Here is an 18,072-nt window from a genome sequence, read left to right as displayed (position 1 = left end):
TCTATGTATTAGCTACTTAAATCTAGGGAAAACGGGCCGTCAGCAGAACTCTGCTGTGCAGTCTTGTCTAGAGAAATATAAATAAATATAACGAGTACTAAATAAAAAAATTTGCAATATTATCTGAACAAATGTAATACAAAATATATGGTCGATTATAAGCAGTAAGCTCAGACAAGAAGGGGTGGTTATACGGGTTTACCACAGAGACCCAAAAAATTGTAAAACAAACTATTTTACAGTAAAATATGTATTTCTTTCTTAATGGTAACAGAAATGTTTTAACTAATTTTGTAATTTTATACTGTCAAAAATCCGTCACGCTAGTACTAGGTGTTACAACAAATGGGACAATATATTATCTAACTTTCTCCGCAATTCATTTCAATAATACCGTCCCCAAATGTAATTGATTTATCGCACACGTGTAAAAAGATTATTAAGACTGAAGCGGCAAGTTTCCTGTTTCTTCCAATTTTATCAAGGAATAAAATAATCATGTAAATGATGAATATTTATTTATCAACTAAAACGACGCGATTCTATCTTCTAGTCTCCTGAAAATATTCCTCGTGTTTTCTTCCTCCTTAGTAGTGACGGTTTTTTGCGTAATCCCGTTCGACGTTGCTTTTTTAAGTGGTTTACGGAACAAGCATGAGGCCACTCGACCCCACGTCGTCGCAACTCGACGCGTGCAACCACCGTGGTTGTGCTCTAACACGATGAAAATGCAAATTCGATCGGTATCGGCGCCTTCCTCTCCCTCCGTCGAATGAAATTTATAATATTTTGGAGAAACCGGCGTGCGCCTTACGGAGCTGCACCTTATGAATTTTGCATCGAACACCGCGAATCCGTGGTACGCGGGCTAATTTGCTATTCAAATAAATTTATCCCAACCGTGGGTTCGTCCGATCGATTGCTCGCCTCTTCGCCGGTGTTTCGATTCCTTCTCAACTTGTTACCAGATTCCAAATTCTTCTCACGGTTTCGAGAATTCGTTCATTTGTAAAATGAAACCCGAGATAAATTGCGCGAAGTAATTTCTCAGGATGCAAAACAAACAAACGTGTTTCATTGGATCCCGCTTAACTTTTTGTTATGAATATATTTTTAAGATTCTTTTTAGGGGCAGCGAGGGCGTTGCGAACTTCCCTAGCCCGATAAAGTGCAATGCAACGTGAATCTCACCGTGTTCAAGTTTCTCAGGTAAATTTTAACAAATAGGTTACGTCGACCGAAGGATAATTTCTGCTCGTCAGCCCGTCTGATATTCCTTCCTGAAAGTCAGTAGCTGTTAAGAAGTAGCAGCAGTACTCTTCGGTACAGTGGCAGATTAAATTTCCATTGCAAATTTCATTCGATACGGCTCTTCAGCTACGTGACGATTTTACCGCCTTGAAGCTGTCTTTCGTTTATGCAACGGTGAGGAAAACAATACGCGTCAAATTCCTTTATTGACTTCATTTCTTCTGTTAATGACAATTGTTACTAACGAGAATCCTCTAATGATAAATAGATCATGAATTTTTATACAAAAGTTGTTTTACATGTTCTATATATATTGACTGTCTGTATATTTAGACTAATGTACTCTTCAGTTCTTCATATCTATTTTTTACCAGTTATACATTATTATATGGTATGGATACTGCTAAGGTGGTTACAATTGATACATCTACTCTAATTCTACATAAAATTCCGCAGTCTAGTTATGATCCAAAAGTAAAGTTGAACGATGTAAACATGACGGGATAGCAACGATCAGAGACGAAATTTTGAAAAACTGTTTTAGAGCGCTCGTTAGCTTAATGAATGTCGAAAGAGTTAATGCTAATCGGTAAAGGGAGGCTCTCGTTATCGTTCGCTTCGCAACGAACCAGGCTATTATGGTGGCCAACTAAATTTTTCTTGTTCGTTGAGTCACTCGATCGTACAAGAGATATTGGCAAGAACGCACGGCTTTTTTTCTGCTACTCTGATTTCTCTTTTCGCCAATTAAAAGTCACTCTTACAATCATCGGTACAAAGCCGAGTAGTATTGAACGCGTGTACGAAACTCAACAATGGAGTTACGTGCGAAACTGTTGGAGTTAAATCCTTGAACCACTCGAAGCTGTTTTTCCAGATTTGGCTTGAGATGCTACACAGTAAACATTTTGATTTCAATTATTTCAAACGCAATTTAAAAAGTACGTATTAGAACAGAAATACTATGGGTTCTAGCCCATATCAGATATATTGCATTTCTTTATAATATAAGTAGAATTTTTACGAGATGGAAATAAACAATTTAAGGAATCATATGAGCTCAACCTGTATCAAGTAAGGTAGCAGCGGTAGAAAGAAGAAAAACAGGACAGAGTGCTCGGGATCGAGAGTCCAGTCAATAAACGGAGGTTGCGTTGTGAAAATCGAACGATCGATAGCGCGTCGGAAAGAAATAAATACACCTCCGCGCTTGAATCATAAATAACGGTGCTCGATGCCAGTGTTCCGTCCCTTCGCCACCCCCTGCCGGTGGACAACGCCTGAAATCAATACCGAAGTATTTCTATATCCGAACCGAGGGGATATCAGTATCTCGTAATTCTAGATTCGCCTAAGATATAGACGGCCGTTTCGACATCCTGCGAAGGGATGTTAGGGTTAAAAATAAACGTTTGAGGTGCTGGACTCTGATACAGGTTCCGAGCATATTGTATTATACATACATGAGATCCGCAAGAAGTTTACGAGCGTCACCGACCGGAAACAGGATCGAACTGCTGAAAATAGGTTCGATTTTTATGGACGAGTGGGCGAGAATGGAAAATGGCTTTGCCGTGACATGGCATACGGAAGAAAAGGAACCTGTGACCCATTCATCGAACCGTTTACCTCGATAAATAAGCTCTCGACTGGATATCATATTTCTTTGTAGGAGGGACTATCTGCTTCGGATCGATCCCAGCGTTATTTACGATTGCCCGGAAGATGTATCATTGAATTGATTTTCCACGCGTCCAATTGGATTAATTTTTGTTACGCTCCGTTCGTCCCACGTTTCTTCTGTTTCTCTTCTTTCGTTTCCGCTGCCTGTTGAATCGCCGTTTCGTATTGCTACGTTAGTAACTGAGTAGGATAAAAATATGTACTGATGGTAATGAAATTAATAGGCGTACCACAGAAATGCTTCTTATATTAATATTAGATGATTAATTGAGTGATCAATATACTTTAAAAAGCATTGCAAATTCATTGTGAAATAAAAATTATAATTTGTGTTATATTATTATTCGTGAAATAAAAATTATAATCTTATGATCAGTACTGTCTCTAGTCGTACGTTCCTACCTCGGTTCCAACCGTTGTATTCGCCAATAGATATAAAAAGAATATTGTCAAAAATATTTAGATTTCTGTTGTACAGCATACGTGCAGGGTTACTCCGTTATCGTATTATTACTCCGAAATCTCTTTAGAGTTCAACGTTATATCCCAATTTTGTCGCATTATCTATAGTCATAGTTATAGAAGTAGTTATATTTTTAATTGTTATGTTCGATATCAGTTTGAAAAATAATACAGAAGTTATTTTCGTTAATTACTTCCACAAAATCTTCGTCAAAGTATACAATTAACTATGTATGATCGATATACGTTCTAAAGGATGAACGTTGTACTTACATCAGAAAGTTATAATCCGCTAACAGAACATTGTTAATAACTGCATGTAAAGTCTGCTGGAGTCGACAGTAAACAAGTTAATTTCGCGTTTGAATTTCAGTAACGCAGCGAATCCCATATTGCAGACGTCAACCTTTGACCCAACTCTAAAAGGAATTACTATCTATCTTTGTACAAAATATCATGCCTTGCTTCTGTAGATTACTTAACGAATTTGCAAATGTCATTGATACTTAGAACAAGTCATATGATGTACGAAAATTTGATGTGTCAAACTATGAGAGCAGCAATACAATAAATGATTTATTATTTGTTATGAGATTTACTTTACTGAATTCATAGTAAAAAATTGCATGAATCACAATATATTGCATTGTATATATGAAAGAAATTTAAATTGTGCTTAGATATATTGTTGCATTCTGTTAACTTATTCTTTATTAAGAATAGTACAACTCATGCAGTAATGCTAGTTTTAGAAGACTACACTTTTATTCCGAGTGAGTTGTCACGTAAGAGTTCTGGAACAAAATGCATTGAATTGAGGGAAAGCGGGCTAATTGTAGGTTCCAGGTTTAAGTGAATTAGAATTTAAGGATGATGTAGCGAGGACAGGATTCAAAAATGTAAGTTCGAAGATAGGACAAAGTTTAAACAGGTATGAGTAAAGAAGTGAAATCATAGGATGAGTTTTCGGTATAGAAAATAGAAGATAGGGAATCTACAACTTAAATACAAGATATCGTTGGAATAGAACAATGTAGTGATAGTAGTAATCGTTTATTTCATGGCCTTGAAAGGGATGTCACATTGATAAAATACGATAACTGTCTCTATATAATGTTGTAATATATGATATCTATGCTTGTCGTTGGTTTACGTGTCGGTTTTCTCCTTTTCTGTTGCATTCTTCCTTAGTTGGTATATCTTTCGCATCCACTTCGCTCCCTCCTCTTTTTCTCTCAAATTCTTATCGATATTTCTATCCTTGCCGTTACTCCTACAACATTATACGCTATATGTTCCAGCGTTTTCGGCTCGCTTAGACATATGCGACACATGTTTTATATATTTATTTCTTCCTCCTCCTCCCTATTTCGTCATTCCCACATCTTCGCCACCCTGTGTGTTCTCTTTTTAAGTATTCCGGCCTCTGTTCTTCTTTAATTGTTTTATATCTTGGGTTGTATCTGTTGTCTCTTACTCTTTTGTAATGCTCTTGTATTTGGATATTTAAACCGTTCTCTTTTCTTTTCCATTGTTCTAATTCTTCCCCATATATTTCTTTCTGATTGTAATATCTAGCTCTTACTTCTTCCCATTTCGATTTGACCCTTTCTATTGTTCGTTTCTGTCAACTTCTTTCCAGCATTCTCCCATTACCTTATACAACAATATATTATACTAAAAAAGTGTATGCATTATATGTAAGCGTTAAAAAGAATATAACAAATATAATTGTTATAAAGCAGAAGCAATCATCAACACGTATTTCCGATTTGGATCTGCTTTACGAGAACGGAATGGATAACAATTTGCACGAAGTATTACAAATGAACATGCCTTAAGCGTAGCCTAAACATTCCATCATCATCCCGCGTTCACTCTGACGAGAATTTCCATCGCAAGGGTCTACTCGTGCGCATTCAGTTAATTTCGTCTCGCGAGCCAAGGAGACGATTTTTCGCTGCTTGCCTTTCTGGATCGCGGCTCACTTACGCTTGCTTGGGACTGTCATCCTTTTTTTTCTTTCTGGCCTCCTCTGCCCACTGGTTTCACGACTCCCCTTTTCGGTTCCATTTGCTGAGATCGGCTTTCAATGTCTTTCCTTTCGTCGAACTCATTGTGCCTTCGTGAATACAAGATAAACATGACTGTAACACTGATCTTACTTCAAAACAAATCCTTCAGCCGGTCGAGGAGGAATAATATTTTTGTTTTGAATGATAGTATAGAACGTAGTGAACTAACAGAAAATTGTAAAGGAAAAAAACTATGAATTTAACTATGAAACTTCTATAAAATATAAGAAAAGTAAAAACGAACTCATTTTCACTAGCGAGACTAAACGCGTTTTGTTATGCAATCGTTTCAAGAGTTGTGTGTTCAATGACAATTAATTTAAATTGTTGGCAATTACGTTTTAGGATGAGTTTTCGGTATAGAAAATAGAAGATAGGGAATCTACAACTTAAATACAAGATATCGTTGGAATAGAACAATGTAGTGATAGTAGTAATCGTTTATTTCATGGCCTTGAAAGGGATGTCACATTGATAAAATACGATAACTGTCTCTATATAATGTTGTAATATATGATATCTATGCTTGTCGTTGGTTTACGTGTCGGTTTTCTCCTTTTCTGTTGCATTCTTCCTTAGTTGGTATATCTTTCGCATCCACTTCGCTCCCTCCTCTTTTTCTCTCAAATTCTTATCGATATTTCTATCCTTGCCGTTACTCCTACAACATTATACGCTATATGTTCCAGCGTTTTCGGCTCGCTTAGACATATGCGACACATGTTTTATATATTTATTTCTTCCTCCTCCTCCCTATTTCGTCATTCCCACATCTTCGCCACCCTGTGTGTTCTCTTTTTAAGTATTCCGGCCTCTGTTCTTCTTTAATTGTTTTATATCTTGGGTTGTATCTGTTGTCTCTTACTCTTTTGTAATGCTCTTGTATTTGGATATTTAAACCGTTCTCTTTTCTTTTCCATTGTTCTAATTCTTCCCCATATATTTCTTTCTGATTGTAATATCTAGCTCTTACTTCTTCCCATTTCGATTTGACCCTTTCTATTGTTCGTTTCTGTCAACTTCTTTCCAGCATTCTCCCATTACCTTATACAACAATATATTATACTAAAAAAGTGTATGCATTATATGTAAGCGTTAAAAAGAATATAACAAATATAATTGTTATAAAGCAGAAGCAATCATCAACACGTATTTCCGATTTGGATCTGCTTTACGAGAACGGAATGGATAACAATTTGCACGAAGTATTACAAATGAACATGCCTTAAGCGTAGCCTAAACATTCCATCATCATCCCGCGTTCACTCTGACGAGAATTTCCATCGCAAGGGTCTACTCGTGCGCATTCAGTTAATTTCGTCTCGCGAGCCAAGGAGACGATTTTTCGCTGCTTGCCTTTCTGGATCGCGGCTCACTTACGCTTGCTTGGGACTGTCATCCTTTTTTTTCTTTCTGGCCTCCTCTGCCCACTGGTTTCACGACTCCCCTTTTCGGTTCCATTTGCTGAGATCGGCTTTCAATGTCTTTCCTTTCGTCGAACTCATTGTGCCTTCGTGAATACAAGATAAACATGACTGTAACACTGATCTTACTTCAAAACAAATCCTTCAGCCGGTCGAGGAGGAATAATATTTTTGTTTTGAATGATAGTATAGAACGTAGTGAACTAACAGAAAATTGTAAAGGAAAAAAACTATGAATTTAACTATGAAACTTCTATAAAATATAAGAAAAGTAAAAACGAACTCATTTTCACTAGCGAGACTAAACGCGTTTTGTTATGCAATCGTTTCAAGAGTTGTGTGTTCAATGACAATTAATTTAAATTGTTGGCAATTACGTTTCAACAGTTCGCGCGTGTTACTATTAAGAGCGTACAACTCAACTCACGAAAAATTAATAGAAATTAAAATTAATATTAGAACAAACATGAAATAAGTAAATCTAATGACACCATTTCATGAAACCGCGGCAGTGCACAGTTCGTTGTCATGGGACAAAAATTAAAAAATCAACTTTTACTTTGGTACTTAAACTCATTATTGGAGGTTCCCTGGGTGTCCATTACTAACAGATAATAAGCACAATTTAAAAATATAAACAAACGAATTAGGTTGCCCTGCTGCGTTCCCTGCAGGTTAAAATATTCAGTCGAAGTTGGTCTTTCAAGCAAGTTAGTTAGGCACTGTTGTAAAAGTGAATACTTAATTTTCAATGGAATGAATTTCTGAAGATAAATAAAAACCTTTAATTGTTCTGCTGTTTCTACCTTCCAAAAGTAGAATTGATAGTGCAGACTTTATGCTTCTTACAACTTTAATTAAGATTTCAAAAATTACTCTCCAGAATTCATCTCTGATTTGGTTGGAACAAATACGTATATATGTACATATGTCCTGCAAAAAAATCACGAAAGAGTTAATTCGATGGCTAATTCGAAGATAAAAAACAGGACAACTAACGCAACATTGCACAATGTTTGCACAGTATCATTATCATAGCAATTAAGATCGATTCTGTCAACGATAATTTTGAGATTTTTCTTAAATCTCTAAATAAAACATATTGAACACAGTAGTGAGCAAACAGTGATTACTAATCATTGTTATCAAGCGTACAATACTTTAAGGAGTGACTAAGCACTTTAGCTAGATTAACCGATGTTGAAACATATGGGAACAATCATTATATCACAGTCTACTCTTGCTATTATTGCACTATTCTACGTACGTAATACTATATCATTCTCTCACTATTATGTCTTTAACCTGATCATCGTAGCAAATTTACTGTATACTTCTGTTCATAAATTTTCAGAAAATAATTTTTAATAAGGTACCACGAGAAAAATAAAAGTGGAAATCACAAGAGAAAAATATTGATAAACTATTCATAAATCTGTTTAAGATTTATAATTAATGATATTACTTGAACACGTATTTACTGACTAGGAAACACATAAGTATTATTCTTTAGGGATTCAAATTAAAAATATTGTACAATTGTAATCCTCTCTAATTGAAATCGTGAAATATAGTATTATCTATAATCGATGATAAAAAATTAGAACCTCTTATCATTTTAAGGATGTGGTTCTTATATCTGATTTCGCTCCGCTAAGATTTATAAATGGGAGTGTACCGCAATTTGAAGGCCTAACGCCTCCCACCCAGCTACCGTTCCGTCTCGTGCCGTCACCGTCGCAGACCGAGTGTTATCGATATCGTACAGAACAGTCGACTGTCAGTTCTCTGCACACTCAGCAGCACAGTGTTCGCCGCGTCGGCGATCGAGACAGCTCCAACTACACTCGGGACAATTCAGTCGCTCTATTCATTGGTGATGCGATCATGGCCGAGCAAGTGGAGGAGTATCGTTCGTGGCTGGACCCCCTGATTCAGAAGATTTCACCTAAACTGGGCGAGGATTTCACCGACGTGCAATACAAAATATCCGTTCCCACTGATTCGCACTTCCTGTCGAGATTAATACTCGTGGAAATCATCGCCAATAACAGCAAAGAAGAGAAGAAAGTAAATTTAGTAGTGAAGAGGCCATCCTTGGTGGAGGCTGTTAGAAAAATGCTAAACAGCGATCAACAGTTTCACAATGAGATTTTATTTTATAAGAAATACGCAACAGATAGAACAGACTTTTCCCGTTGCATTTATGCCGACGAGAAGCCGCCGGTGGACTCTGTGATTGTTTTAGAGAACGTGATAACCCGGTACGGCTACCATCTCCAACGGGTGAAACAAGATATTCCTATGGAATACGCCATTGCTGCGTGCAAGGAACTCGCACGATTCCACGCGAACGCGTACGCGATGAAGGAACAGCGTAAGGAAGAATTCTTTGATATCATAAACAATATCAGGGAGGATAGATTCCATGAGCACGGGGATGTTACTATTGTTATACAAGGAACAGCTGGCCGAGCTGTGGAGTATCTTCGGGATCAAAGTTATGATCAACGATTCTGTGATAAGATGGACGTTTTATTTGAAAACGTATATAAGACGGTGATCGAGGAACAACTTCAACCTGAAGAACCACTGGCAACGCTATGTCACGGTGATTTCACTATGAACAATATGATGTTTAAAAGGGAAAATGGAGAAATAAAGACATTGCTAATTGATTTTGCAACAATTAGATACAGCTCGCCTGCAATAGACATTTCTACATTGTTGTGTTTGCATTGCGCGAAAGACTTTGATCAAGCTATGCTGAACAATATCTTAAAAGTGTACCATGACTCTTTGACACAATGTTTAAAAGAGGCTGGTGTCGATTGTGAAAAGTATTCGTACGAAGCTTTCTATGAGGATTACAAGAAGAAGGGACTGTTTGGGTTTTTTATTGCCTCGTTCTTTCTGGTCGTAGTGATGAACAAATTATTGATTAACCCGGAAGATTTACTAAATATAAGCGTTGAGGATGTTGTTACGATGTTATGCCAAGCTGGAGGAGATGAAGTTTCGAAGATTTTAGCGAACATGCTGCTGACGTTGAAGGAATTCGGTTGTCTTGATCATCTGCTTTAGTTAATTTGTATTATTTACTTTTGAGAATGGATGTACGTATATGTGATTTATTGAAATTAATATGTGAATATAATATAATGTTTTTTACTTTCTCATCGAGAAATATTACTTACAAAATGTGCTGATGTATTTTCATGTAAAATATTTTTCTATAAAACACTTTACAATATTGTATTTTGCTAATCACTATTTAAACAATTATTGTGATTTGTATTCCCTGTAAAGCACAGTGTAAATTATGATTATGTTAGAATGAGTTTTGCATAGATAAGTTGTTTCGTTTGTATACATAGCGCGTGTCATCGCAAACTTGTGATAACACGTCATAAAAGTGCCTTCCTAAACATTGCATACAATAAATATCGATATCAATAAACAATAATTTCCTGTTTATGTAAGAAATGCTCATACTGATAAAGAACTATTTGTAAACTATTATAAAAAAGTAACTGTTAAGGCCTCCCCCAACGGGGGGAGTATGTTTAACCGCGGAATAAACAATTTGACCGCTATCCGGAAATTCTTTTTCGTTTCAAGTGGTTCGGTCCGTAGACCACCGTGAATAGCACTACGCTTCGAAATGCGAGTCAAGGCAGGGTCTTTGTCTAGCAATGTCTTCTCGTATCGGTCTTCGTATAAACACGTGCGGGTCGTAAACCACTTAAGAATTTTTCCTTCGCCCTACATGGCGAGTATTTTGTTTAAACATTATCCCCTCTCGCACGGGTGTTCTCGGCCTAGCAATGCATAGCTTTTAGTCAGTCGTCACGAGGAATCGAGAGGAATCGGATATAGTTCGAGATTAAGAGCGCTCGGGACAGCATCTCGCTCCTCGGAGCTCCAACGTAATTTGAATTAAGAATAACGCGGTGCGTGATAACAGTAGTGTCGTTTAACTCTATATTAGCAAGTCAAGCGAACAGCTTATTTGCGACGTAACAGTAACGTTCTTACGAGGGAATTATATTATCTTATCTCTTTTCCTAGTTCGAAGCTGTTTACTGTACTTATCTGCGTAATTGCACTATGTGTACCTAACACGGACTTAGCTATAAAACATCAGCGCGTGAGTTACTTGAATGGAATATTTCAGCCAATTTTGCATTTTATGCGTCAATCATTTGATAAATAACGAAGTTTTATCTTGTTAAAAAATTTGACATGAAATGTGAATTTACAAATTCACGCACTTATATTTTCAAATACAGTTTTTCTACAAATGTATAAAATTAGATATCTAATAGTAATTAATCATCCTGTTGATGAGATTACATAATTCGCATTTAACTAGATCTAATCTTTCTAGATCTAATAGCTTAGGTATTGATCAACAGTATTTACTTTTTAATTAGGAGTATTTTCTATTTTCGTGTTGCCTGAAGTGAAACAAAAGTTCTCACATCCAGTTCTATTGCAACTACAACTACTACCGAATAATTCTATTCCGTATCAAAATGGTGTAATTATAATGAATGCGAAGTTAACAGATATGTGTTTTATCTCCGGTCTCTGCAATGAAACGTTCAACGAACTTTGTCTTCGCTGATGAACCGCATCATTATAATCGCGACTGTTTTCTTGTATCGTCGTTTATAACTTTTAATTGGGTAAGTCGTTTGTGCCACTTTATTGAAATGGATTTCTGTTTTCTTTATTTCTTACTTTTCTATTTTCTCACTTTATTTTTCTAACATTTCCCACTTGAGATATTTGATGGTCGAGAGCAGGAGTTTTTGACCATTGAGTTTTTCCAGCTTCAGGCCTTCTCTGGTCACCCTTGTTTTTATAATTCTTTGTCTGTCTTTCCTTATTTTTCCGTTCACTTTCGCTTCCCCTTTCCTTTCTTAAACTATCTTTTTCTTCTTCTCTCTTCCAGCTTCCTTCTTTTCCTTTTTCCTTGAAGTTACGCATTGTGGAAGTTAAAGAGTCAGTGCTAGACCGAGCTACGCGAAGGATCTCCTGTAACGACGCTAATTGTAAGTCAAGCAGAATATAACAAAACTGTTGCATCACCAAATTCCATCCGCATATTAAACGAGTAAACGAGAATAGCTACGCAGGAAAATCAGAGAATACACTATATTTAGAACACGTATAATTTGTTTTCAATAATTTTGAATGTATGTACAGATTTCATTTACATACTATGTAGTAATATAAGCCTTTTAACATCCCAAAGAAAATCAAGTTGTTTCTGCCAATGTTAACAGAGTTTTCGTTTTGAAATGTGTCCGAATATTAATGGTAGTTACTGTACATCAAATGTTGTGGGAAGCATTTGAAAGTATTCTTATGACTTATGAACGCGGACGAGATAGGTGCCTATGTGGAATGGAAGTAAGCGCAAGTACGCGAGTGAAAGCCTGTTTGGAGTGCATAGGCGCATACATCTCCGTTGTCGTTCATATATCTGGTTAAATAAAGTTCGGCGACACAAGGCGGCGGCGGCGGCGGCGGGATGCTGTGCGAAATTATTCTTTCGCCTCTATGTGGAGGATATGCCTTTCAAATGGAGGCACTCCGCGTCGCGCGGAAAAACTTCGTCATTTCCATATATGTCGCCGCGGACTAACAACCTTACCCGCTGTCTCTCGGGAAATTCACTTACGCTCTAACCTGAATTTTAAGCCCGTTAAATTTTGTTCGACGCACCGTTCCACATGTCTCCGTAACCGGAACAGGAACAGGCTCCAAAAGTCTTGTACGAACATTTTTTTCGTCGTAAAACTTGCGTGAACTTCCGGTCAAACGTTCAGTATTTATTCCTTTAACTAAGAGCTTAATCGTCTTCTAACAAGTTTTTGTTTCGTCTATCAAATATACGGAATCTGTTTTCAATTATATAAAATATTAAGAACATCGCAGAATGTTGTAGACATGTATCTCATTTTTAGATTTATAAATAGTTTTTTATGGTTACAAAGCCACCCATGATTTTTTTTACGTTGTTGCACAGTGATAGTTATTTACCTTTCAATAAACACTATTTTTAGTTTAACCGCATTCTCTCATCTTACATTCCTGCATGTTCACAATGTTGCAAATTACAATTTATACTTAAATCATTTGGGAATACATGAAATTTTAATAAACACGATTAAACTGATTATTGTTTAAAATAAGGTACACACGAAGATAGCTTAAAGATAAGTAACGGTGCAAACGAGAACACGTTTCCATAAAAGGTAATATTGCTCCCTTCCTATGTAACGTGAAACTTTGAAATTTTCATAGGATCAACCGTGTGAATTTTGAAATACTTTTGGGAGCGGTGTTGAATTATTCAGTGGGTATGCCATATTTGCAGTTGTAAATCGACACACCCTCCCAGCAGTCGATTGTGTGAGAACTAGATTCCTCCCAAAAAAAAAACAACAACACAAACTGTCAGTATTTTGGCTGTAAAATTTCATATATGTATATATGTACCTGAGGTAAACATTTCTGTACATTCATCCTAAAACTGTAAAACCCTTCTTCCTCCATTTCAACATCAATGTAAATATTTCCTTATAACTGACGTAATAATAATTCAGGCCATCAGGTCCATCCAAATTAAATCTCTTTTCGTTAAATTTGTTATATTATTATCATAATCTAAGAGGAAGGAACAACAAATTCTGAGCCATCGACAAATGGGAGGTGGCGGTGTTATAATTTAGTCCGGTATAGGTTATCACGAGAAAATGGACATGATCTTTGTTAATGGAAAATTGACTAGCACGAAGTATTTGGAAATGATTGACAAGCAAATAAACGCATACGCCATAAGAATTGCTAGAGATAAATTCATTTTCTAGCATGACAACGCTGCAGTTCATACCGCAAAGATAGTGAAATCATACTTCTTTGTTTTAAAGAAGGTTCAAATTTTAGACTGGTCAGCAAGATTTTCCGACCTCAGCATGCCCAAGACAAGTAATAACATAAAATATATATTTCAATGAATTGTTAACCCCTTCCGGTACGATTTAATAATAAAACCAATGACGAGCTAGACTCGTAATTTTACCGGAAGGGCTTAATACAAAACTATGAAAAATGTAAGATGAGCTATCTTTTTTCCCGGACTATATTTTGCTAGAAGATGAAACAACAATAAAAATTGTAATGCAATTATGTCAATATTTATTATAATAAATGAAACAATCATTCTAATCTTTGTTCCACGTATTTAACTTTGCTATGCTGTAAGTTTAATCGTCTAATTAATAAAGTTAATAAATTAAAATGCCTATATCGTATGAGGATTTCATTCAATTTATAATTCTCGAAACAGGATTGTACGGTTTTCATTATAAATAAACACATTCAATACCGTGCATCTATCAAAGTGTTTTTCATTATCAGTCAATTAATTTAAATATATGTGTTATGTTTCTGTTTTGTTTCAAATAATTGCAGAAGACAAACGTGCATGGAAGTAGCTCGTTATTACAGCCAAGTACGTAAAAGCTATCGTGGCCGCGTGACGATGATATCGCAGAATTCACCACGTGTTTATTTCCTCTATTGTACTTCATCTCCGAGTTAATTGATACTTATCATTTGTACGTAAATATCTATAAAACTGTTGCATCTGATAAGAATTGTAAATTCTATTTATATTTTTGGAGGTGATACGTTACTCTTAATCCTATCTTTGTTTCAACACTGAAAGTATGATTAAGGATTAAAGACTTTGACCTTCCTAACTTCTCCAAAACAACAGACTAAATAGGCATATTTTATATTTTTGATAATATACCGCTCTCCACTCTCCACCTTATTTTTGTTTCAACACTGAAAATTATTATTATTGGGCTGCAGATTGTATGCATTTCTAATAACACAAAGTAAAGACGCTATAATTTTTTATTTTATAATTTGATTTGGAGGAAAATGATATACAGGGTGTCCCAGGACTAGTGTTAGGCCTTCAAATGGGGAGGAGCTGAGGTGATTTTAAATAACTTTTTCCTGTGCAAAAAAGTTGTCCAAGGCGCGGTTGACGAGTTATTAACAAAAAACCGGGACGAATCAGAGCGCTCGTATACAAGGTGGGCAGGAGCGCGATAACCGCCTCGTGTGTTGCCACGGCCGTATTTGCCACGCTCGTGACGAAATGTAGGATTAAAACAAAAGTTACATGCAAGAGCAACTAAGAAATTGTTTAAATATTACAGAAAACAAAACAATTAGTCGTTTGTTATGCTCACTGAATAGATGCAGCATATTCAATGAAATAACTAACAACTTTGTAAATTACAGAGTAGCTGTTTCGTCTTGAACGAACTTCGTGCGTCATTCGTCCAAGTTCGTGCGTGAAGTTAAAAATTAATTTAAACTTCACTTATTCCAAATGCTCGATGCAATTGACAGAATACGAATAATACTGGATGTCGATCGGTGCCCGAAACGATTGGCACCTCGATGATGTTAATCTTTGGTTGAACGTTTAGCTAAGATGATCGCCTTAGGATCTTGATCAGTGCCCGAAACGAATGGCACTTTATGATCTCGATCCTTGCCCGAATCGTTTGGCAAAGGCTCTCATCTTTCGCAGTTCGAAATCTCAATCGATGTCCGAAACGATGACAGCCGATCTCGAATTTTTCTCAAAACGAACTGAACCGCTTAGCCGAAAACGATGCTACCAACTCCCCGCAACAAATCTCGGAGAGTCAGGAAACAAACGCGTCGAAGTCGAGAAACATGCTCAAACAGTAGCTAAAGTTATAAAAAATGGGAAAAGAATTAGAGATAAACTTAATCGTTCGTCTTTAAGGAGGTTCAGGGGTTTTATAAAAACGTAGAGATCAGCATGAAATTTAAGAATATGTTTGCTTATTGCATAACAAAACCAAAATAATTTTTTCGAATTTTTCGTCCACATTATATTGGAGAAAAACGCTTTTGAAATTTGCTCATTTTACACGGTTTCTTATGGGATACAAATATTCTGACTGTTCAAAGTAGAAAATAAAGTTGAAAATACGTAGAGAACCGAAACTNAGGTACTCTACTGCAGGTGGGTTTACCCGAAAACACCGGATGCATTGACGGATAATTTTACGAGTTGTATTTTTTCCATCGATGGGCCAATATCTTTGTCTTACGGTATAGAGGGTTGTCGTTACGCCAGCATGAAGGGTTTGGACGTGGGCCTCGCGAACGATCAGATCCGTCACGTGGTTCCCTTTAGGCAAAAGAATGGGATGTTTCTGTGCGAACGGTAATGTGGAATTTTGTAATCTTCCTCCAACGCGAAGAATTCCTTCATGGTCAAGGAAAGGATGGAGCGGGCGAAGTTTGCTCTTTGAATGGAGATTTCCTGCTTCGAGATTTTTAATGTCCGGGGCGAATGCGGCTAATTGCACCAACTTGATAATTTTATGACGCGCCTGTCGAAGCTCCTCGATAGTTAAATGACCCGTGCCGCGACCATTTAAACGAAATCGCAAACAATATGCTACGATACGAATCAGCCTTTGTAGGCAGGAGTACCGATTAAATAGTTCGTCCGACTGCACGACTGATGTGACAAGACAGGTCATCTTTTTCATTTCCGGTAAATCATTAGAGCCTTGAAACGTCGATTCGGGCCATTTTACTGCCGCCTTAGTCAACCATTCTGGACCGTGAAGCCACAATGGGTTGTGAAGGAACTGTGTAGGCATTAAACCTCGGGAGATAAGATCAGCTGGGTTGTCTTTTGATTTGATATGGCGCCAGGTCGTTAGATCAGTCTTTCCCTGTATGTCAGCCACACGATTGGCGACGAATGTTTTCAACAGACTAGGTTGTTTGTTAATCCAATTGAGGACAATGGTCGAATCGGTCCACAGATATGTTTCGTGAATGTCGTGGACGATGGCCTTTTGAACTGTGGAATAAAGTGAAGCCAAAAGTACAGCTCCGCACAATTCCAAACGAGCGATAGTTGTTGTCTTCAAAGGCGCGACCCGAGATTTCGCACAAAGGAGATGTATTTTGATATGACCAAAACTATCTATCGTGCGGATGTATAAACAGGCTCCGTAAGCTCGTTCGCTAGAGTCGCAGAATCCGTGAAGTTCAATTCTTTGGTATTTCCTTGAAGCTGTGTACCGTTGAAACATCATGTCGCTAAGTTTTTGCAATTGATTGGCGTACGTGACCCATTCTGTGTGGATGCTGGCAGGCAAAGACTCGTCCCAATCTATTTTTAATTGCCAAAGACGTTGCATCAATGTTTTAGCCAAAATAGTAACTGGTCCTAATAAACCCAAAGGATCGAAAATCTTTGCAATTGTTGAGAGAATTGTGCGTTTGCTGATCTTACTATTTGTTGGTAATTCTACAGTGTATTGAATTGTGTCGCGTCGTGCGTCCCAGGAAATACCTAACGTTTTCATCGTGGCAGTTTCACCTAAGATCTTCGGATGTATCTGATCTTCACTGAGACCCCTGAGGAGAGCGGTTTCGTTTGAAGCCCACTGTCGAATATTCAATCCTCCTTTACAGAACAATTGACAAACTTGCGTTTGTATTCGTTGCGCTTCTTTAAAGTTATCGGCCCCGGTAAGGAGATCATCGACGTATAAATCTCGTTTGACGATTGTCGCCGCAATCGGAAAATTGGATTGTTCATCGTCCGCGAGTTGATGAACGCACCTTATGGCGAGGTACGGAGCAGATGCGAGTCCGAACGTAACGGTATTTAGCTCATACGTAGCTATACGTCCATGGGCGTCTCTCCATAAAATGCGTTGATAAGCGCGATCCTCTGGTCGAACGAAGAATTGTCTGTACATCTTCTCGATATCTCCCGTCATGACGTATGCATACATGCGAAAACGCAGAAGCAGTGAAAACAAATCATCTTGGATAGTGGGACCTCTCATTAGTACGTCGTTTAAAGAAAGGTTGCTACTCGTTTTGGCGGAACCGTCGAATACTACTCGAACCTTTGTAGTCGTGCTGGAGGGTTTCTCGACCGCGTGATGGGGTAAGTAAAAACCTGGCGCTTCGAAAGTTTCTACCTGGGTCATATGTCCGAGCGCAAGATATTCGTTTATGACCTCGGTGTACTTCTCACATAATTCTGGATTACGTTTCAGTTTTCGTTCAAG

The 18,072-nt window shown here is 37.3% G+C and overlaps 2 protein-coding genes across 2 annotated transcripts; one reads left to right on the top strand and one right to left on the bottom strand.

Annotated features, from left to right (window-relative positions):
- Positions 1-8,652: 8,652 nt before the first annotated feature.
- On the top strand, positions 8,653-10,491 carry LOC108627727 (uncharacterized). The gene has a single exon (XM_018029126.2). The coding sequence runs from the start codon at positions 8,783-8,785 to the stop codon at positions 9,977-9,979; it is 1,197 nt and encodes a 398-aa protein (XP_017884615.1). The 5' UTR covers positions 8,653-8,782; the 3' UTR covers positions 9,980-10,491.
- A 3,637-nt stretch (positions 10,492-14,128) lies between these two features.
- Positions 14,129-17,991, bottom strand: LOC108627719 (uncharacterized). Its single transcript, XM_018029113.1, has 2 exons — positions 16,078-17,991; positions 14,129-14,167 (listed from the first exon to the last, which is right to left on the bottom strand). The coding sequence occupies exons 1-2, from the start codon at positions 17,989-17,991 to the stop codon at positions 14,129-14,131; spliced, it is 1,953 nt and encodes a 650-aa protein (XP_017884602.1).
- Between the last annotated feature and the right edge of the window lie 81 nt (positions 17,992-18,072).

The sequence above is a fragment of the Ceratina calcarata genome, unplaced genomic scaffold (genome assembly GCF_001652005.2).
Source record: "Ceratina calcarata isolate Rehan_Ccalc_2016 unplaced genomic scaffold, ASM165200v1 scaffold127, whole genome shotgun sequence".
NCBI classification, from domain to species: domain Eukaryota; kingdom Metazoa; phylum Arthropoda; class Insecta; order Hymenoptera; family Apidae; genus Ceratina; species Ceratina calcarata.
The sequence above is the reverse complement of the archived record's forward strand: the minus strand, read 5'-3'. Positions and strand labels throughout refer to the sequence as shown.

Excerpts from the sequence above, each read along its gene's own strand:
- LOC108627727 (XM_018029126.2), top strand. The coding sequence starts at position 8,783 with ATGGCCGAGCAAGTGGAGGAGTATCGTTCGTGGCTGGACCCCCTGATT.
- LOC108627719 (XM_018029113.1), bottom strand. The coding sequence starts at position 17,991 with ATGACCCAGGTAGAAACTTTCGAAGCGCCAGGTTTTTACTTACCCCAT. Across the intron at positions 14,168-16,077 it reads TAACGACAACCCTCTATACC|CATAGCAAAGTTAAATACGT; the intron begins GTAAGACAAAGA and ends TTAAACTTACAG.